Consider the following 21,721-nt stretch of genomic DNA (forward strand, 5'->3'; position numbering starts at 1 on the left):
GTCTTGCAGAATTTTCAAAAATAATATTTTACCTGCATATCGAAGATAGAACACTGACATGCTATCATGCTTTTCGTTCCAGGTAGGCAGCTTTTAAGGGAGAGTACTTTCTTGGATGATTGAGAGTAAATGGGAAAAGTCACTCTGGGTATTTTGCAGAGTGGGGCTTACCAATGACCCAGCTGTCCCCTTGCCCTTCAGATCTTTGTTCTAATTAACTATTATTTTCTTGACTGCATCAACCAGTTGTGGTTGAACCCACAACTGCAGTATGAAAGATTACTGTGCACATTAGCATGGAAATAAAAAATTTCACTGTAATCTATGGAGCCTATTACCAGATCACAGTCCTCAACAGCCTCTTGATATATGTTCAAAGTTTACATTTATGCATTGAAGGCTTCTGACTATTTTTTCTTAAGAACAGCTTTGTGCATTTGACAATTCCCCAAAGGGAGCTATACAATGATGGAGGCAGTTTGCCCTGTTGTGTGCACAGAGCTATTTGTATTGTGTTCTGAATTGTGACCGCAGTCCTTAGGATCAAATTGTCACTTGCTACTGTGCTTATCATATGTAATGACTGATGAGTTAAGCACTTGTGCTAATAATCTGAATAACTGTACCTTCACAGATCTACATTATTCATTGAATTGAAAGCTGGATCATTCTGATAAGAGTTATGCTTGGATTCAGGTGGGTAACTGCATTGGCCTGAAGCAGCAAAACAAAGTGCAAGTCCAGTGGCACCTTTAAGATCAACAAAGTTTTATTCAAGGTAGCAGCTTTCATGCACATGCACACTTCTTCAGATACAATTAAATGGAAGTTAGTCCATAGAGGGTGAGCAGTAAATTAGCATACAGCATAATGAAGATTCAAGGACCAAACAGGAATAACAAACTTAGTTTATATGGCTACCATTTGGTTGGGTTGAATTCTGGGGGAAACACAGCGAAGCAAATAAATATGTCAAAATTGGAGGTTGATGGGCAGTTGTATCCTTAATTGTGGGATGCTGAGAATAATTAACTGAGATGTTGCCATTACTCTCCATCTGTCTCCTCTCAAGTCTGGAGTGACTTTACAGTATCCTCTTCTTTGAAGTGGTACAATAGGCTGTGTAGGATACCTCCTCTGTCCCCAGTCCAGAGAAGGGAGCGTTCACATGAAAGCTCATAACTTGAATAAAACTTTGTTGATCTTAAAGGCACCACTAAACTCTGTTATGTAATAACCTTCTACAAGATGATCCCCATCCAAATGAAAGGACAAATGTACAAACCAGAAGCTGCAATCAGCTAAGCGTGCCTGAATGTCTCAGAGCTCATTTTAATCAGAATGCAAGATTGGTTCTCCTACTTAGCCACATCTATCTCCAAGATATTGTCAAAAGTCTTATTGATTTTTAAAGCAAGGACAAGAACATGGAGATTAGAAATACAACCCAACTTTCAGTATATCAGAATGTGAAATCTTTTACATCACAACACCACTTACCTATCATCTGTGCAATCGTCTTCTCATATTCTGATACAATTTTCCTACAAAAGAAAAGGAAAAATATCCAAAAAAGGTTAAAGATTGCAATGGCATATATTCATATTCAGTCTTACTAATAGCTTCAACATATATGTGAAGACAAATATGTGTTCTCTGTGAGTAACAATATGGTAATATTTAATCATATGCAAAACAGTCCACACAGCATCTGCCACCTGCATATATATATGTAAGCTGCCTGGTGCTACTTATAACCCTTGCTGTCATAGTATATTTGGACTATGTAAAATACACGCACACAGAAGACTTTACCAAGCACCCATGAACATACATAAGAATCTGCCTGACACCAACTTGGTCCATGAATCTCCATATTGACTATTCTGCCTGCCAGCATGCCTTAGACAAAGAAAGGCATTTCCCGGCATCTATCAGCAATCCTTTAACTGGAGATACCAGGAATTAAACCTGAGATTTTCTGCATGAAAAGCATCCACTTTACCACTCAGTCATTACGCCTTCAATGGCAACACCATGATCATACTACACATCTGACAGGCTTCTACAACTAGAGATGTAAAATTCCTGGAAAGTTTGAAGCCATGAAAAAAAACCCCATTTTTTTTCCCAAGGGGAAAAAAACCAAATCTGGGGAAAACAGAAATATATGCAATACTTATTTTCCTATCAAGACTAAATCTATTTAGTTAGTAACCACCACTCAGCTTATAACTTGGCATATAAAACTGTGTTGATTGGCATATTTCTGGAATTTAAAAAATATAAATGCTTTAATTTTCATGCAAAATTGCAAATACTTATATGACAGACCACATGGAACTGCTTCACCTTATGCCAGGGATGGCCAACAATAGCTCTCCAGATGTTTTTTGCCTACAACTTCCATCAGCCCCAGTCATTGGCCATGCTGGCTGGGGCTGATGGGAGTTGTAGGCAAAAAAACATCTGGAGAGCTACCATTGGCCACACCTGCCCTATGCAATCTTAGCCATTTTGATCACTCCAAAGCTATATATATATAATCACTCCAAAAGGAAAATCTATCTAACTACCTACCTCTGGCAGTGCAATCCTAAGAGTAAACTCCATTAAGTGAGCTTCAGTAGGATTCTGAGTATACCTGGTTAGGATTGCACTGATAAAAGTTTTAGTGCTCCCAAAATTCTATTTCCCCCCCACTGGAAAAAGTCTTTGGGAGGAAAAAAATGTTCTTTCTGAATTTTTCTAGTTTTTCTCTTGATCTTTACATTACTACTGCTAACACATGAAGCTGCCTTGTATTGAATTAGACCACTGATTCTCCGAAGTAATTATTGTTTACTCAGACTGGCAGCAGTTCTCCAGGGTTTCAGGTAGAGATCTTTAACAACATCTATCACCTGGTCTTTAACTGGAGATGCTGGTTAGTTGTGACATTTTGTTGCAGATGCAAGAAGCTGAACTGGTATTTCAGAACAAACTGACAGACCGCTTGTTAACCAGGTCTGCTTTACAATGTTGCAATGTCTGAATTCATGAACAAAGTCAAGTAGTCCTCATAGGTGCTTGCAGAGGATTTCCTCCATGTTGGGAGATGAAAAGAAGGCAAGAAGCAGGCTGAACACAATTTGACAGTCTGGAATTTGTTACTTAACTTGTTTCCACACAGGAATTTGGCTCTGCTTTGGGACCAAACTGGAACATTTGAAGGGGGATCCCATGTGACGTTGTGTTCTAACTATCCTTTCCCCCATCCGCAGTACACTCTTTGCCAAACCTGTTCCACTACAGTCTTTTTTTTTGCAAACAGGCAGCATAAGCATGTCTGAATGGAAAGGTATACATTTTCAAGACCCTACTTATACCTGCTAATTACTTTCCAATACTATTTTCTCCACCATGGAAGGGTTGTTAGGAGGCCTTCAAAAAACTGTAATCGCTAAAGCAATTATTTAAAAAAAAATCCAGTGATGGAGCAAGCAAAAAGGCAACTGATGGTGGAAGTGCACAGAAAGTGCACAGATGTTCCACTGCCCGAAGTAAATGTCTCTGCATTCTCATGGATAATGAGAGTGACATGGAGAATCCTACCCATGTGGGAAAAGCCTTACATAACCAAAGTGTTTCACACAGTTTCTGATTTAAACAAACCAAGGTTTATCATGACACCCGAATGCAACACAAGAGTTCTAAAGCTACAAAACTTCTGAACTAAACAATAAAAGATCTGCATTAACGAAACTACAAATAGTTCATAATTTTATAATGCTTACAGGAGTGATTCAGCCTTATTAAAATCCAGTAAGAAATCTGTCAATGACTAGAACATACAACAGATTTTGCTCTTATGCAATTCTATATAAAAGCGAATTCTTAAAGCTGGCCATTTTGTATTGAAGAATATGGGTGGTAGAGGGAAAGGATTGTATTGCCTAATCCTGTATCCATTACAATATTAAAACACTGTGTTCTGTCAAAAAAACTACAAAAATCATCAGTGATGTCATAGCAAAAGCCATTTAACTTATGACATTGCTTTAAACCTGAGAAGCAAAACTATTATTTCAAAGCATTGTCCTCATTTTAAACACAACGCTCACTGAATTTGTTCTGAAAAAGAGGCTAGCTAGAGTAAGCAGATTAAAACTGATTTAAGCAGCTGATCCATGTCTTCCACAGAGAATCAGGCTAATGAAATGCGACTAGCTTTATCCCTAGCTTTTGAGTGACAAGTTACAATTTGCAAAGTGAGTTTTCAAAGTTCTTTGCATGACTTGCAAGCAGAGTTATACCCTTCCAAACCCATTGACTTCAATGGACTTAACTCTGCTTAGGACTGCACTGTTACTGTGCTGCCCGTTTCCCAAATGTGTGTCTGTTGAATACCACCCTGAACATTAGTTCAGAGGCTGAGGATATCTCCTCAAAATAGCAACCATTTCCATTATTTCCATTTATAATTAAAAGTGTAAAAATAAAGGTAGTCCCCTGTGCAAGCACCAGTCATTTCCAACTCTGAGGTGACATTGCATCACAACTTTTTCATGGCAGACTTTTTAGGGGGTGGTTTGCCATTGCCTTCCCAGTCATCTACACTTTACCCCCAGCAAGCTGGGTACTCATTTTACCAACCTCGGAAGGATGGAAGGCTGAGTTAACCTTGAGCCGGCTACCTGAACCTAACTTCTGCTGGGATCGAACTCAGGGTGTGAGCAGAGCTTGGACTGCAGTACTGCAGTTTACCACTCTGTGCCATGGGGCTGTCAAAATTAAAAGTGACCTGGGCTTTAATTGAAATCCTACATTACTTTCTGCTGGACTTGCTTTGGTCACTATGAATGGATGCCAGTGCCAGTAGCACCCAAACCACCAAGATAATCTCTGCAAGCCCCAATGACAATCAAACAAAAGTAAATTGCCCAGTGTATTAGGACTTTGTTTGTGTCCTGTGCAATGTCCATAAGATTTTACCATGACAAAGATTTTAAAATATTATCCACGCAGATGGCAGATCCTTGGTTTCTCAAACTAACATGTAGTAATCTCAACTGTGTATGTAAATATTACCAGTATATATTCATTTTCCCAATTAACGGTTGAAACAAAAAGCCTTGCAAACAGGTTGCACAAAGTTCTAAGGCCTAGGTGTACTATGACTGAAAGGAATTTTGCTGGCTCCCTTGAATTACTGAGACACAGCTGACAAAAGTTACAATAGGTCACAAACACATCCCTTTTACACAATACATCATAGCAGCAATTTAATGCATTTGAAAATACTGATTTAGAAAGAACACACATACACACCTCATTTCCATCACTTCCCTCCTGCTCTCTTCATATTTATCTTTCCATTCTGATACTTCTCTTTCCTTAGTTACAACCTGTTACAAAATAAACACTTCATTAAGCCAACAGAAGAATATCCTAAAGAAGTGTATTGCAACAAAATTTCTAAATCAAAATTCACTGGTTGGTCAGCTGGTACCATACTTGTACTTTTGCCATTTAAGAAAATTTTAGGGGTAAGCAAGATCTATTGGGAAGTGACAAATCTGTATCCAGGTTCTACTTTAGACCAGAAATTGGTAATGCATTATTCCAACGTTCAATGTGGTTTAAAGAAGATAGGGTCATAGCTCAGGCCTTTGTTTGAATTCTACTTTAGTAGAATTCATGTATATGTATAAATGTAAAATGTATAAATATCCACTAAAATGTCAAGTTACAATTTGTAACATACGGAGCTAAATTCAAAACACTGAAACCTTAGCTCATGATTTACATTGTATGTATATCACCAATTTTGATTAAACATTTAAAGGGACACAGACACAATAAAAAACAATGCACATGTTCTATTTTTTGCTTTATTTAAAAAATTTTTAAGTTTGCCTTTCTATTGAGCATGTCAGGACTCAGGGTGGATAACAACAATATAAAAAAACAATGTGATAAAAACAAACATTAAAACAATAGATACAAATGTTAAAAACCAGTCTGGAAAAAAAAATCTTATGCCACCATCAGCAAAGTATTCTCATAGTGGGCTGCCCCCCACTATGACCTCCAGAATAACATTCTTTTGAAGCACTAACAGAAAGCCAGGAGAATAGGACAACCCTCCCCCACCCCCCACTTTCAGGAGGCTGTTCTGGAGTAACAGGGCAGCCTCTGAAAAAAAGGCCAGGATGAACTGTTGGCCAAATGTGCCTCTGACAAGGGAGGTAGTGACGGAAGACCATGCTGGACACGTGGACACGTGCATGGAGAGGCAGCCCATCATTGATTACATTGTTTCTATACTGGCTAAAATAAATAGTTGCACAGAGATCCAACTGTGCAAAATTTCCCCCCATCAAATAATTACTATAGAGATAAATAATCAAAACTACTCTGCACAATAGAGTTTTTTCCATGAAAACATAGGGGTGCTAGGGATTCCCCGGAAGTACCGTCCTCTCCAGACTACAAAGATCAGTTCCTCAGGAGAAAATGGATTATTTGGAAGTTGAACTCTGGGATTTTACTCTACTTTGGGCTCCTGTCCTCCCCAGTTCCATTCCCAAATCTCCAGGAGTTTCCCAGCCTGAATCTGTTACCCTTATCCCTCATCCCCTGCTGGTGGTCAGGAGGGACATGGCAACCCTATAAAAAGGTCCACTTTTCTATTATATAGATTTCAAGAAGGTATAAATCCATGGATCTGTGTAGCCAAAGTTGGCTGTCACTTAACCATATGTAACTTTTAAAATACTGAATTCCCTAGTGTTGGAACTATCTATAGCTAACACAGATGCAGACGGCATCAAACTATAAAGACTATAAGAAAAATTTCATATGTGAGAAGGAAGGGGCTTTAGAATTGCTTGTGTGATCTCTTTGACCAATTCTCTGTCAACTATTAAGAGAAGATTAGAATAACAGAACCACAGAGTTGGAAGGGACCTAGAGGCTCAACTAGTCCAACCCCCTGTACAATGCAGGAAATTCATAAGATATCTCCCCGCACACCCCAGTTACCTCTGCTCCATGACCAGAAGATGGGAATCCCTATAAATTTAGCACTGATGCAATCTTTCCTGCCCTGCCCGTAATCTGCCTGAGTTCACAGAATCAGCATTGCTGTCAGATAGCCATCTAGCCTCTGTTTGAAAACCTACAAAGAAGGAGAGCCAAGGAAGCCTGTTCCACTGAGGAACCACTCTGTCAGGAAATTCTTCCTAATGTTTAGCTGAAAACTCTTTTAATTTCAACTCATTGGTTCTGGTCTGCCCTTCTGGAGCAATAGAAAACAACTCTGCATCATCTTCTATATGACAGCCCTTCAAGTACTTGAAGATGGTGATCATATCACCTCTTAGCTGCCTTCTCTCCAGGCTAAACATACAAGTTCCTTCAACCTTTCATCATAGGACTTGGTCTCCAGACCCTGTATCATCTTCATTGCTCTCCACTGGACATGCTCCAGCTTGTCTATATCCTTCTTAAATTGTGGTGCCCAAAACTCAACACACTACTCTAGATGAGCTCTAACCAGAGCAGAGTTAAGCCATATCATCACTTCCATGTGATCTGGACACTATACTTCTTTTGATACAGGCCAAAACCACATTTGCCTCTTTAGCTACTACATCACACTGCTGACTAAGGTTCAATATACAGTCCACTAAAACCCCAAGATGTTTTTTGCACATACTACTGCCAAGACAAGTTTCCCCCATCTTCTATTTATGCATTTGATTTTTCCTACTTAAATGCAAAACTTTATCCCTGTTAAAATTCATTTTGTTTTAGCCCAGTTTTCCAGCCTGTCAAGATCATCCTGTATCTACCATATTTGCTACCCCTCCCAATTTAGTATCATCGGTAAATTTAATAAGCCTTCCCTCTATTCCTTCATCTTGATTATTTATAAAGACGTTGGACAAAACAAGTCCCAGGACAGATCCCTGTGCCACTCCACTTGTCACACCTCTGCAAGAAGATGAGGAACCATTCACAAGCCCTCTTTGGATGTGATCTGTCAACCAGTTACAAATCCATCTAACAGTAATAGAATAATTGAATAATACTGAAGCAGCCCATAACTGCAACATCTTAAACTGTTACACATGTTTACATGCAGCTTTAAAAATGAAGTAAACCAATCTCAGAGGAACCATGTTTATGCATATCCACTAATAAGTGGCAGTACGTTCTTATCTGAGATTACATTACCTCTTCCCTGGCAACTCTCAATGCAGAATCCAAGTCTTGCTGTTGGTAAAGCAAACTGGAGGTACTTTCTGCCTCTGAGCTGCTTACCCTGGAGTATAGCGTACTTTTAGATATGGAAACATCAGATGACACTGCAGGCTCTCTCTGTTAATTAAAAGAATTTAAGAAATTGACTATTAATGGTAGGTTCCACTAGTATTTCTAGTTACAAAAGTACAGAATCAGACAGATGTGTGGAGTTATGAGTAGGAAACAGCAGAAATCCATTTGTATATATATTTGGTGCTATATACAGATGTTAATGTGCGTGGAACTGAACAGCAGAAAGTGAAAATCTTTCAGCTGTTGAAGGAACTCTTACACAGAAGGCAGCAACACAAACAAAACAGAAGCAGCAGCTGAAGCTGAAGCACCCATATTTTATGCACTGTACTCTGTTAGTTCAAAAGTGTATTTGTTTCTACTGAAGTTCATAGTAATGATTTAGTTGCTGCTATTATCACACACAGATCAAAATAAGCTATAGGGAATGATAGTCTTCCTGAATAAGTATAATCAGGATTAAAAATGCCTCAACATCTAAACACCAGAACCTAACAATTTGATCATTAAAACTTATCTTGAGTCTCAGTGAGAAAGGTGGACTATAAATAACCAATCAAAAATAAGAGATCCCATGGAAGAACCTATATTGTCTTACTACTGCTAGAGGGAAAGACTAGAGCAATCAGAAACTCTAGCTATATTCTGCTGATATCTCCCTACTCCTTTGCTTCAACTAGGATGATGAATTTGGAGAGACATGATCGAGAATCATGGAACCAAAATGCAGAAGGTTGGACACAGACAGGGCCCAGAATCGTATTTGCTGAACCATGTACTACTACTGAAAAGAGCAGAGGTAGTGAGAGCTAAATCAAATATCTCTGTATGTGGTGTCTGCTCCAAGTCCAAGAATGATCTCCAGATTATTTCAGTTCTCCAGTTCTTTCTTCATTCTTCTCACATCTTCCAGTTTCTCCAGGTGAAAACAATGGTTAAGATTGATTGATTGTTTTTTTAAAAAAGGTCACTTGTTAGTATCTGTGATTTTGTCACCCAAAGGTTGTCTGGAAAGTTAGAAAAACCAAGAACGGGGCATATTTCAAACAAGATTAATGACAATATAGAGCCACTGGATAAAATTCCGGGATTCAGTACCAATCAATGAAATATCCAAAATGCTGTCAACTACTATAAACCAGATGTCTTCCTGCACCACCCTATTAAAAGCTGAACAGGATGTCGGGTTATCTGAGCTGCCAAAGCTGGCATGGCAATATCCTGCTCAGAATAACATCTCAGATGGGCATCCACTTGGAGCAAAACCTTAGTTCCTTTGGATAGGTTCATCTTTGTCACTTGACTCTGCTTGTAGGCAAGTGAAGACTTATTTTTAAAAATTATTCCACTAAACCTTTGATACTGGATGGCTTTTAAAACATTCCATAAGTACTACTGAAAGTGATTTTTAAAAAAATATATAAGATTAAAACCCCACAAATTTATTGTAAGGCTCTCCCATTTGCAAGGAGGTCTCCCTGCTATCCACTGTCCTGTCACCAAAGAGGATAGCTGGTCTGCACTGCCCAACTCATAAGCTTCTTCTACTGACTACAAGGGCAAGTATTACAGGTCTTTATGCTCATGCTACAAGAGAGATGAACTTTCAGTTATATAATCTCCAGCGGGCCTGGTAAATTGATTAAGAAACATTAAAGGCCATCTCAAGAAAATACAAAATGAAGTGCAATTTAGATTACAGCAACATTCACAACTGTAATTCATTCCTGCTATGCTTCTATTAGCTACCTAACAGAACTCCGAGTCCAGGCCGTGAACCTAAATCTCTCAGCAAGCCGAACTGTAGAATGCAGCCAATGACGAATCACAATTATGATTCATATTTCTTACTCTCTAATTTGGTACTCAACCTATGGTCACTAGAAAACAGTAGCCAATTGAAGTTTAGCAGATGAAGATTAACAGTGGAGCTGTAAGAACATAACATAAGAGAAACCATGTTGGATCAGGTCAATGGACCATCCAGTCCAACACTCTGTATCACACAGTGGCCCAAATTTTTTTTATATATATATACATATATATACACACTGTGGTTAATAGCCACTGATGGACCTCTGCTCCATATTTTTATCTAACACCCTCTTGAAGCTGGCTATGCTTGTAGCCGCCACCACCTCCTGTGGCAGTGAATTCCACATGTTAATCACCCTTTGGGTGAAGAAGTATTTCCTTTTATCAGTTCTAACCCGACTGCTCAGCAATTTCACTGAATGCCCACGAGTTCTTGTATTGTGAGAAAGGGAGAAAAGTACTTCTTTCTCTATCTTCTCCATCCCATGCATAATCTTGTAAACCTCTATCATGTCACCCCGCAGTTGACGTTTCTCCAAGCTAAAGAGCCTCAAGTGTTTTAAACTTTCTTCATAGGGAAAGTATTCCAAACCTGTAATCATTCTAGTTGCCCTTTTCTGCACTTTTTCCAATGCTATATTATCCTTTTTGAGGTGCGGTGACCAGAATTGAACACAGTATTCCAAATGAGACCACACCATCGATTTATACAGGGGCATTATGATACTGGCTGATTTGTTTTCAATTCCCTTCCTAATAATTCCCAGCATGGCGTTGGCCTTTTTTATTGCAATCGCACACTGTCTTGACATTTTCAGTGAGTTATCTACCACGACCCCAAGATATCTCTCTTGATCAATCTCTGCCAGTTCACACCCCATCAACTTGTATTTGTAGCTGTGATTCTTGGCCCCAATGTGCATTACTTTGAACTTGGCCACATTGAATATCATCTGCCACATTGACGCCCACTCACCCAGCTTCAACAGATCCCTTTGGAGTTCCTCACAATCCTCTCTGGTTCTCACCACCCTGAACAATTTAGTGTCATCTGCAAACTTGGCCACTTCACTGCCTACTCTCAACTCGAAATCATTCATGAACAAATTTATTTATTTATTTATTTAATTTATATCCCACCCTTCCCAACAAGTTAAAGAGCATGGGACCCAGTACTGAGCCCTGCGGCACTCCACTGCTTACCATCCTCCACTGCAAAGACTGCCCATTTATACTCACTCTCTGCTTCCTATTACTCAGCCAGTTTTTGATCCACAAGAGGACCTGTCCTTTTACTCCATGACTCTTGAGCTTACTAAGGAGCCTTTGATGAGGAACTTTATCAAAAGCTTTCTGGAAGTCAAGGTAAACAATATCTATTGGGTCTTTGTCCACATGTTTGTTCACTCCCTCAAAGAAATGTAACAGGTTAGTGAGGCAAGATCTTCCCTTACAGAACCCATGCTGAGACTTCCTCAATAACTTGTGTTCATCAATGTGCCTACTCATTCTGTCCTTGATAATGGTTTCTACTAACTTTCCTGGTATTGAAGAAGTCAGACTGACTGGCCTGTAGTTACCCAGATCTCCTCTAGAACCCTTTTTAAAGATGGGGGTGACATTTGCTACCTTCCAGTCCTCAGGAATGGAGGCAGATTTCAATGAAAGATTACATATTTTTGTCAAAAGATCCACAAGTTCAACTTTGAGTTCTTTCAGAACTCTTGGATGTATGCCATCCGGACCTGGTGACTTATTAGTTTTTAATTTGTCTATCAGTTGTAGGACTTCCTCTCTTGTCATCTCAACCTGACTCAGGTCTTTCAACACCCCTTCCAATATAAGTGGTTCTGGAGCAGGCAAACACTTCTCATCTTCTACAGTGAAGACGGAGGCAAAAAATGCATTCAGCTTCTCAGCCATTTCCCTATCCTCCTTCAGTAATCCTTTGACCCCTTGGTCATCCAAGGGCCCCACTGCCTCCCTGGCTGGTTTCCTGCTTCTAATATATTTGAAGAAATTTTTATTGTTATTTTTATTGTTTTTTGCAATATGCTCCTCATAGTCCCTTTTTGCCTGCCTGATCACAGTCTTGCATTTGATTTGCCACTGCCTGTGTTTCCTTTTATTAATTTCACTTGGACTAGCTTTCCACCGCTTAAAGGAATCCTTCTTACCTTTTACAGCTTCCATTACTTTGTTTGTTAACCATGCAGGCCTTCTCTTATACCTGTTTGTGCCTTTTCTAACTTGTGGTATATATTTTATCTGAGCTTCTAGGATTGTAGTTTTAAATAGACTCCAAGCTTCCCCAAGGGTTTTGACTGCATTTACCTTTCCTTTCAGTTTCCTCTTCACATGCCTCCTCATCTCAGAGAATTTACCCCTTTTAAAGTTAAACATGGTTGTGCCGGTCTTTTGGAGCAACTCTCTATTTATTTTATTTATTTATTTTTATTTATTTTATGATTTATATCCCGCCCTTCCCAACAAGTGGCTCAGGGCGGCTCACAGAAATCTGGCATAAATAACATTTAAGCATAAAACATTAGAGTAATAATACATTTAAGTTTTAAAACATTAAACCATTTAAAATATTAGACCATTTAAAACATTAGGGACAGCAGACATTCAGTGTAATTATACTCACTTTCTTGTTTCTTGTACCAGCTAGTCATAGGCCAGCCGGAAGAGGGTTGTCTTACAGGCCCTGCGGAACTGGGCGAGGTCCTGCAGGGCCCTCACCTCTTCCAGCAGCTGGTTCCACCAGGAGGGGGCCGTAATAGAAAAGGCCCGGTCCCTTGTGGATTTTAAGCGGGCTTCCTTTGGCCCGGGGATAACCAGGAGATTCTGAGTTCCTGATCTCAGTACTCTCTGGGGCACATGTGGGGAGAGAAGGTCCTTCAGGTAGGCAGGTCCTAGGCCATATAGGGCTTTAAAGGTAATAACCAGCACCTTGTACCGGATTCGGTAACCTATCGGCAGCCAGTGCAGATCCCGGAGTCCCGGCCGTATGTGCTCCCTTCTTGGGAGCCCTAACAACAGCCAGGCCGCGGCATTCTGCACTAGCTGCAGCTTTCGGGTTCGGCACAAAGGCAGCCCCATGTAGAGAGCATTACAGAAGTCCAACCTCGAGGTGACCGTGGCATGGATCACTGTTGCTAGGTCGTCGCGCTCCAGGAAGGGGGCCAACTGCCTTGCCCCCCTAAGATGAAAAAATGCGGACTTGGCAGTGGCTGCTATCTGAGCCTCCATCGTTAAGGAAGGCTCCAATAGTACCCCCAGGCTTTTGACCTTGTCCGCCGCTGTCAGCGGCGCACCCTCAAAAGCTGGTAGGGGGATTTCCCTTCCTGGGCCCCGACGACCCAAGCAAAGGACCTCTGTCTTCGCCGGATTTAGCCTCAGCCCGCTCAGTCTGAGCCACCCAGCCACTTCCTGTAATGCCCGGTCTAGATTTTCCGGGGCGGAGACTGGTCGGCCGTGCATAAGTAGATAGAGCTGGGTGTCATCAGCATACTGGTGACAACCCAGCCCATACCTTCGGGCAATCTGGGCAAGGGGACGCATATAGAAGTTAAATAACATCGGGGAGAGAACTGCCCCCTGAGGCACTCCGCAATCAAGCGTGCGCCTCCAGGATAGCTCACCCCCAATCGCGATCCTTTGTCCCCGACCTTCGAGGAAAGAGGAAAGCCACTGTAAAGCCAACCCCTGAATCCCCGCATCGGCAAGGCGGCATGTCAGTAACCGATGGTCAACCGTGTCGAACGCAGCCGACAGGTCCAACAACATCAGCACTGCCGAGCCGCCCCGATCCAGATGCCGTTGGAGGTCATCCACCAGGACGACCAACACCGTCTCCGTCCCATGACCCGGGCAGAAGCCGGACTGGAGTGGGTCGAGGACGGAAGCATCCTCCAGGAAGGTCTGTAACTGCATCGCCACTGCCCTCTCGATAAGCTTGCCCAAAAAGGGCAAGTTTGAGACCAGCCGATAATGCGCCAATTGGGCCGGGTCTAAAGTTGGTTTTTTCAAGAGGGGGCGGACCACTGCCTCTTTGAGCGGCGTTGGAAAATGCCCTTCCATCAGGGATCTATTTATGATATCCCGTACAGGATATCTAAGCTCCCTCTGGCAAGATTTAATAAGCCAGGAGGGGCAAGGGTCCAGATTACAGGTTGTTAGGCGTGCAGATAAGAGAATCCTGTCAACTTCCTCCAGGCTGAGAGGACCGAAGCCATCCAGAACACAATCCGAAGACAGGCCCGGAGCCTCGGTTTCACTAACTGTCTCAAATATGGCCGGGGGGTCGGGGCGGAGTGAAGCGATCTTGTCCGCACCACGACCACCGGCTCCTCCCCAGCACTGTCTATCAGCCTATCTACTACATGCGTAATGTCCGCTACCTTCGCACCAGGCAGGCAAGTCACCATACGGTCAGTACGCAGTTTTGCCACCCAGCTGTCTACTTGCCTAAGGATCAAATCACCAGCTACCAAGACAGCCCTTCTCTCCCTGGCCAGGGATGGTTCCTTGGTGCGAAAGGATTCCCCCTCACCAACCGAAGAAGAGTCCCTTCTGAGGGTGCATTCCCCTTATCCTCAGCCTGGTGCCCTGTTCCCTCTTGACTCTCATGCTCCCTGGCAGCGTACGAACTTGTTCCCTGAGCACACACCCAAGACTTCTGTCCTGTGGGCAGATAGTCATACATGTGACACTCAATGCAAAAAACTGTCTACTCTAAGGTAGGAGAATACTGAAGTTGGAAGAGTGAGCTGACTGGCTGTAGTGGCAAACATCAAAAGCTGCAGAGGAGCTCATCTGGCCAGGAGGTTTAGTAGGTTGACTGCTATTTAAAGAGGGTTAGTATGAGTCCCTGGCCACTTGTTAGTGCAATCCAAAGCAGCGTTACACACTTTCGAGTCAATTGGCCTCATCAGGGTGTAACTCTGCTTAGGACTGCACAGTAAATGTTGTATATGAAAACAGTTTGTGATTCAATCATACCTCCAGTGCTTTGATAACAACATTAAACAACCATATGATTATTTTGTTAAGGGTATTTCTTGATGTAAAGAGCTGTACTTCAGCAGTAGAACACACGCTTGCATTACAGGAAATTCCAGGTCAAAGATCCAGTCAATGAAACTCACATAGCAGAGCTAAAAAATATCTACCTGTGACCCATGAGAGCCGTTATCTGTTGGAACAGTAATTCTTTAATTTGTTTGCAGAGAAGATCTGAGCGTTAGACAGAAAGATTCACAAAATTGAAAATGCTAATGAGCACCGCACTGTATACAATATTGTAAAGAAGAGTATAATAATAAATTAAAATGAGATTTCTGTAGCTATGTCTTCAATGTCTGATTATAATCAGCACAGCTGCTGAATATTCTGGCTCACTTCTACAAAATGTAAATGTGATGCATTTGAAAACAGCAAGCAATTAACTATTGCACAAGAAAGCTGCAGTTTCAAATGTTTAGAGTTTAGCAACAGAAATTTCATTTTACATCAATGTAAATGATGAAGACATTTTGAAACAGGATACAATACTGAATTCCTGTCACATGTTGTTCACATTTTACAATATGTACTGTTGTATGTTATATGCTCTGTTTACAACATGTATATGTTCTAATTATGACTTGCATTTTGTATATTCTGTCTTTGATATATACAGTTCTTTACAATAGGGTATACAGTGTGGTGGCTTATTAGCATTTTGGAGTTCTTAAATACTGTGTTCCATCTTTATTGTTAGGTACAGAAATTCAGCATCTCTTACAACTCCAAGTCACACAAAGACAATGAGACTACACAAAGCAGAGTTAAGAGCCTACCAGGACCAACATGGTACAGCAGTCCAAGCTATGGCTTACACCAAAAAACATCTCCAGATTACTTGACTTTAGGGGTGTGCACTTGCAAAATTAGTTTATAATTCCATATCAGAAGATCAGGAAGGGTATTATAATTTTTATTATATATCAGTAGCATTGTTATTATTTTGGAAAGTATTTCCAGAAATGCTGGAACTATACTCCCAATATACTCCTGGAACTATACTCCTGGAACTATACTCTCCTTCTTGACTTTCCCCATACAAAATTATGTTCATAATGAAATTCTTCATACAGTCAAGAATTTTTCTCTGTAATACAATAGCAAAGAAACTCAGCTATGTGATATGAAAAAAGGAATCCATTCTAGTTTTCACCTTCTACCAAACTGGATTAAGGCTGCTGCAAAGTCATCCACCAGATCCTATTATAACTAATCTGCACTTATTCTTTAGCTACTGTAAGTCACTGCATCTTCAGAAGATTCATGCATCACTTATTTGTTTGACCTTGGCAATGGCTGCTTAAAAAGAACACTTAACCAAAGGAACTAAAATGATGTAAAGCACTGATTAGCATGGTAAGCTTCCAATGCTAAATTTCCTGCATCACCCACTATAATTGGAAACATCTTTAAATAGTCTGTAAGAATGCTTTATGCTCTACTTGACAACTTTAAAATCTTGTATATTAATGTTTGTTATACAAATTTAGTAAAGTGGCAAATGATCAACTCAATTATTTAATCAGTGGACACCTGCTTTAAACACCCTTCATTATATAGCAGTTGCTGTTTACTCAGAGGTTTATTTTGGCCAAAATCACGTAGCCATTTGTTAAAGATTACAGATTCAAAGGCTATTGTTGACATTTACCCCTTTTACAATTTCTTTTAATTAGTGTCAGTTAAAGAAGTATCAAAGGGGTAAAGGGCACACAACCTCCTTTTACCATAATAAGTGAAGAGGCATAAAACAGTTTAGATAATCAAAGGTTCAAAGATACACTAATGCTTATATGTATAGATCCATATAACCAAGTAAACCAGGACAACTGAAGGAAGGTATGTTTATAACATGGGTGTTCAAGACAATCAGATCTTCAGCTTATCAAAAGTAAACAATGATCTTGTCACATTTTTCCTTGTTCCATCATCTTACTAACACACTGTAAATTTCATCCAAACCATATGTATTCCTGACCTAGACAGCAACATGCCCAAAGTAGTAGCTCAGTCACATCAGATCTTGGAAGCTAAGCAGGGTCAGCCTTGGTCAGTATTTAGATGACAGACCACCAAGGACTACCAGGGTCACAAAGCAGAGGCAGGCAATGGCAAACCCCTTCTGAATGTCTCTTCCCCTTAAAACTCCATGAGGGGTTGCCATAAGTCAGCTGGGCTTGATGGCAAAACCCCCCAAAAGTATTTCATTTTCTTTTTGTTTAGCATTAACAGTATGAAGACTAAGCCAGACTATTGGTCCATCTAGGATCTCGGGCAGAAGTCTTTCCCACTCTACTACTAAATAGCCTTTTAAATTGATGATGCCAAGGGCTGAACTTGGAACCTACAGGATGGAAAGAATGGAATTTATCACTGTTCTACAGCCCCACCTTTCAATAAGCTATTATGACAGGATTCTCTACAAGGGGAAAGAGACTTATACATGGCTAGTTTAAACAACTATCAACTACTCTGCTGCCACCTTTCTCCCAAACAGAATAAAACATCCACAGTATTTTCTACAATCCATAACGATAAGATAAATACTGAAATACAACAATTAAACAGTGAAAACAATAAAAAAACATGCAGCTTTGCAGCATGTACACAGCTATACAACATAGCTACCACTCAAAAATTACTTTTAAAAGCCCCTGAACAAAATGGTATTACAAGGTCTATGGCATTGCCCCAACACAGGACCTCGTCTGAGATAACAGGTGCCTTGACAGAGAAAGAACATGCTCTAGCACTGACACATCTAGTAGACTTCAGGGACAGGACATTCAAGAGAAAGTCCAAGCAGACACACAAGCTAATAGAGGAAGAGATGATCTGTCAGATGTGTTGCCTTTATAAACACCCAAGACCTTGACTTTCCCACAGACGCAAATAGGCAACAAATGTAGAGAAGTGATCGAACCTCCCGTTAGTAAATGAGCATCTGCCTTCCATGCCAACTGCTGGATTGTCTTCAAACATCAACATGATCTTGTACCAATAATATACGGTCCAACAGAACAGTCAATGTCTCCACTGAACTTGCAACTTTAGTTCACTCAAGCGTAAGGCACCACTTTACCAAGTGGTATCACCTCAGTCTTGGCTTTGGCTTCCCTTCCCTTTGGCTACTTAGGGGAGGGACAGTGGCATCTGCTTGGGAAGCAGAAGGTCCCAGGTTCAATCCCTGGCATCTCCAAAAAAGGGTCCAGGCAAATAGGTGTGAAAAACCTCAGCTTGAGACCCTGGAGAGCCGCTGCCAGTCTGAGAAGACAATACTGACTTTGATGGACCAAGGGATTCAGTATAAGGCAGCTTCATATGTTCATATGTACTTGATCACTACATGTAGACACTGGCCCAGAATAAAGACTGCAACATCTGTGTGGCTTGTACAAGGTAATAGTAGAAGAACAGTCATTTTTATACCCTGCTTTCTCTATTTTAAGGAGCCTCAATCTCCTTTCCTTCTTCTCCCTACAACAGTCACTTGTGGGGCTGAGAGAGTTTGAGAGAAACTGTGACTGGCCCAAGGTCACCCAGCTGGCTTTATGTGGAGGAGGGGGGAATCAAACCTGGTTCTCCAGACTAGAGTTTGCCACTCTTAATCACTACACCACGCAATATACTGACGAGGCCCAAACCCCAAAGGTCTCAATGATTTCGTTCTAACACTGAAATTAAGCAATTCAGGTGTGAAAATAGTTGTGGGATCACAGGACAGAACCCACAGCTACTGTCTGCAATAACTCTTTGGCTCAGCCCAGCTATAAATATTTTGATAAAAATTATGAGTTAAATTTTCCAGATCTTTTGCCAAGCACAGGATCAGGTCTCAGGTACTTACCCTGTTTAGTGCATTTAAAAAACTGAGTGGAATCTAGCCCTATTACAAATCAATGAAAAAATTTGCTGTTGGCTTCTATAAGAAATGGACTGCACCATTTGTGTTTATTCAATTAGCCAGCTGGATTGCAAGCTACACAATTATGCAAAACTATTCCTAAAACAGGGGAAAAACCCCAAGCAGATTGTTACTGAATCAGCTAGCTCAGGATTGCAAAAGCAAAGTCACAGTCTAATCACATCCACTCAAAATAGTGCTGTGATACAAAGGTTTTAAAGATTATTAAGACTGCACATCCAACACCATAGCGATCTTCTTCTATCTTGAATGCAGGCTGAGTATGCATTACAGAAAATAAATTAGTTCCAAAAGCATTATTAGAACAATATCGTTTCAATCTGTAAGTGAACTTTTTACTTATGGCATGATGCCAGTCACATGCCAGCTACACTCTGTTGGCATCAGCATTTAACATAAAAAATTTAAAAATCCACACTCAGTCCCCATGAGCTGTGACTGCATTAAATCCAGCCATAAAGGACCTTCTAGCACAGCTGCAAACATCAAACCCACTACATGAGAATTAACACTTCACTCTGGTTTTGACCACATGCATGATAGAAGCAACCTCATTCTTTTGATGATGCATCACACTGACAAACCAACTGCCAGCATGCTGTAGGAAGGAAACACTTTAGATCTTAGAGAATAAATGTGATGTGGCCATGGGGAGGCTTTTTCCCCACAATGAAAGATCACTGGCAAGTTTATTTTAGCTCTATCCTTTAGAAGCCTGAAATGTGTGTTAATTGAACTTTTATCCTTTGAACATAAGGCTAAATAATATTTAAGATGCAATGTTTAAAATTACTCCTGAAAGAGCAATAATATATACTGATGCAGAATTTGCAACACACTCTGAATACCTGAATTTCTCTGTTTTTTATTGGAAAGTTACCTTGGACACAGTTCTGCTTTCACAGTCAACGTTTCAGTCACACAGCAATATCTGGCAATGCATAAACCTACTTGGTTATTAACTAGAAACAGGGCTTTTTTGTAGCAGGAACTCCTTTGGCTATTAGGCCACACACCCCTGATGTAGCCAATCCTCTTGGAGTTTACAGTAGGCCCTGGAATAAGAGCCCTGTAAGCTCTTGGTGGATTGGCTACATCAGAGGTGTGTGGACTAATATAAACTTAATGTAAACTTAATGGTAAATTTTAAATGGTATAGAAATGTATAATTGTTTTATTGTTCAACATGGCTTTTGCCACACCCTGTAAGCCGCCCTGAGCCTGCCCCGGTGGGGAGGGCGGGGTATAAATAAAAAAAAATATGCAAAGGAGTTTCTGCTATAAAAAACGCCCTGACTAGAACTACCCATAAGCCGGTTTAGAAACATAATTCTTAATCAAAATAATCAACTGTTTAGAGAGCTCAATGCTGCACTCTCTTAAATTATGTGATGCATTAAATGATACTTTTCAAAAAATGCTGTACTGAAATCCATACCTAAAGCCAGGTGAAAACAGCACAGCATCCAATATACGAATGCCAGCACTCCCAGGTAAGTTTTAGGAATAAGTTTAACAACTATTTCTCCATTTTTGGACAAACAGAAGTTTTTGTATTTGTGTAACGGATGCAGCTCTGATTTTTTGGATATCCCTAAAATTTCTCTAGAATTACCTACATAGATATGTGAATGCTGACCCTCAACAAACCGTGGCCATCATCATAACATGTACATTGATCATTAAAATATTTCTAAAATATAGCTTGTGCTATAAATTGCTATAAAAATGCACTTAGCCTATAAGCAATTTATTAGTCTGTGAAAAGCAAGGCAGTGACAGACAATGAATCTCAACCATCGGAATCATGTCTGTGATCAAATATATTTGATAGTAATTCTGAAATGTATCCCGCATATCTGCAAGTGACAGCACTGATTAGAGGAAGACTCCTGGCATGCTTCTTGGGTGTCTCTCTCAATACTAAGGTGCCCAAAACATCAAGCGTCACTCAAAGAAATTTCAATGTTAAAAGAAAAGCAGCATTTTGTATTCTTAAGCTGTGATCAACCGCACACAAACTGCAGGCAGGTAGCAGATACCTCAGTATCTAAGGAGCTGAAAGAAGACAGAGTAATTTGTCTGGCTAGCTTCAGAGCTTCTATCCTCATTGCAGCAAACTCTAACTCCTCCTGTCAGTGGGGTGGTTGGTGGATTGTGAGCAATGCACAGGAAAAATGCATTAAGTTCAGGATGCAAACTAAATAGTCATGTTCACAGAATGAATGCTACATAGATTAATCCAGTACGAACACCATTTTGGAACAACACATACACAAACATATTCAAGTTCAGGGTTCCTTGAAGGTCTGAAACATCAGCAGAACACAAACCAGCATTTATTTTAAGGTAGGGCCAGGGATCATCTGTGCTTGAGAAAGAAGAGCTTTGAAAAGTTATAGAGTTTTGATCAGGGGGAATCAAGCTTGTGTGTGTGTGTGTGTTTGGCATTAGCTACATGTTGCTTTTAGCAGCTGTCAGTTACAGTTGAATAATATTCTCTCAATTCCTTTAAAAAGTAAATTAGACTGAAAAAATCTGCTTTAGACAGTTTAAGCCCCTCCCACCTGCTGAATTTAGAAAGTG

The 21,721-nt window shown here is 40.5% G+C and overlaps 1 protein-coding gene across 10 annotated transcripts in view; it reads right to left on the reverse strand.

Moving 5' to 3' along the window:
• Positions 1 to 21,721, reverse strand: part of TACC2 (transforming acidic coiled-coil containing protein 2) — a 211,028-nt gene that overhangs the window by 14,298 nt on the left and 175,009 nt on the right. For 5 of the 10 annotated variants that reach the window (XM_060241487.1, XM_060241483.1, XM_060241482.1 and 2 more), the window contains 4 exons: positions 21,178 to 21,267; positions 8,224 to 8,367; positions 5,311 to 5,387; positions 1,501 to 1,544 (listed from right to left, as the gene is read on the reverse strand). In XM_060241487.1, coding sequence (XP_060097470.1) covers positions 1,501 to 1,544; positions 5,311 to 5,387; positions 8,224 to 8,367; positions 21,178 to 21,267 — 355 coding nt within the window. The remainder of the gene's footprint in view (positions 1 to 1,500; positions 1,545 to 5,310; positions 5,388 to 8,223; positions 8,368 to 21,177; positions 21,268 to 21,721) is intronic. The other 5 variants (XM_060241490.1, XM_060241486.1, XM_060241489.1 and 2 more) reach the window with 1 other exon arrangement.

This window comes from Heteronotia binoei, chromosome 6 (assembly GCF_032191835.1).
Source record: "Heteronotia binoei isolate CCM8104 ecotype False Entrance Well chromosome 6, APGP_CSIRO_Hbin_v1, whole genome shotgun sequence".
In the NCBI taxonomy this organism is placed as follows: Eukaryota; Metazoa; Chordata; class Lepidosauria; order Squamata; family Gekkonidae; genus Heteronotia; species Heteronotia binoei.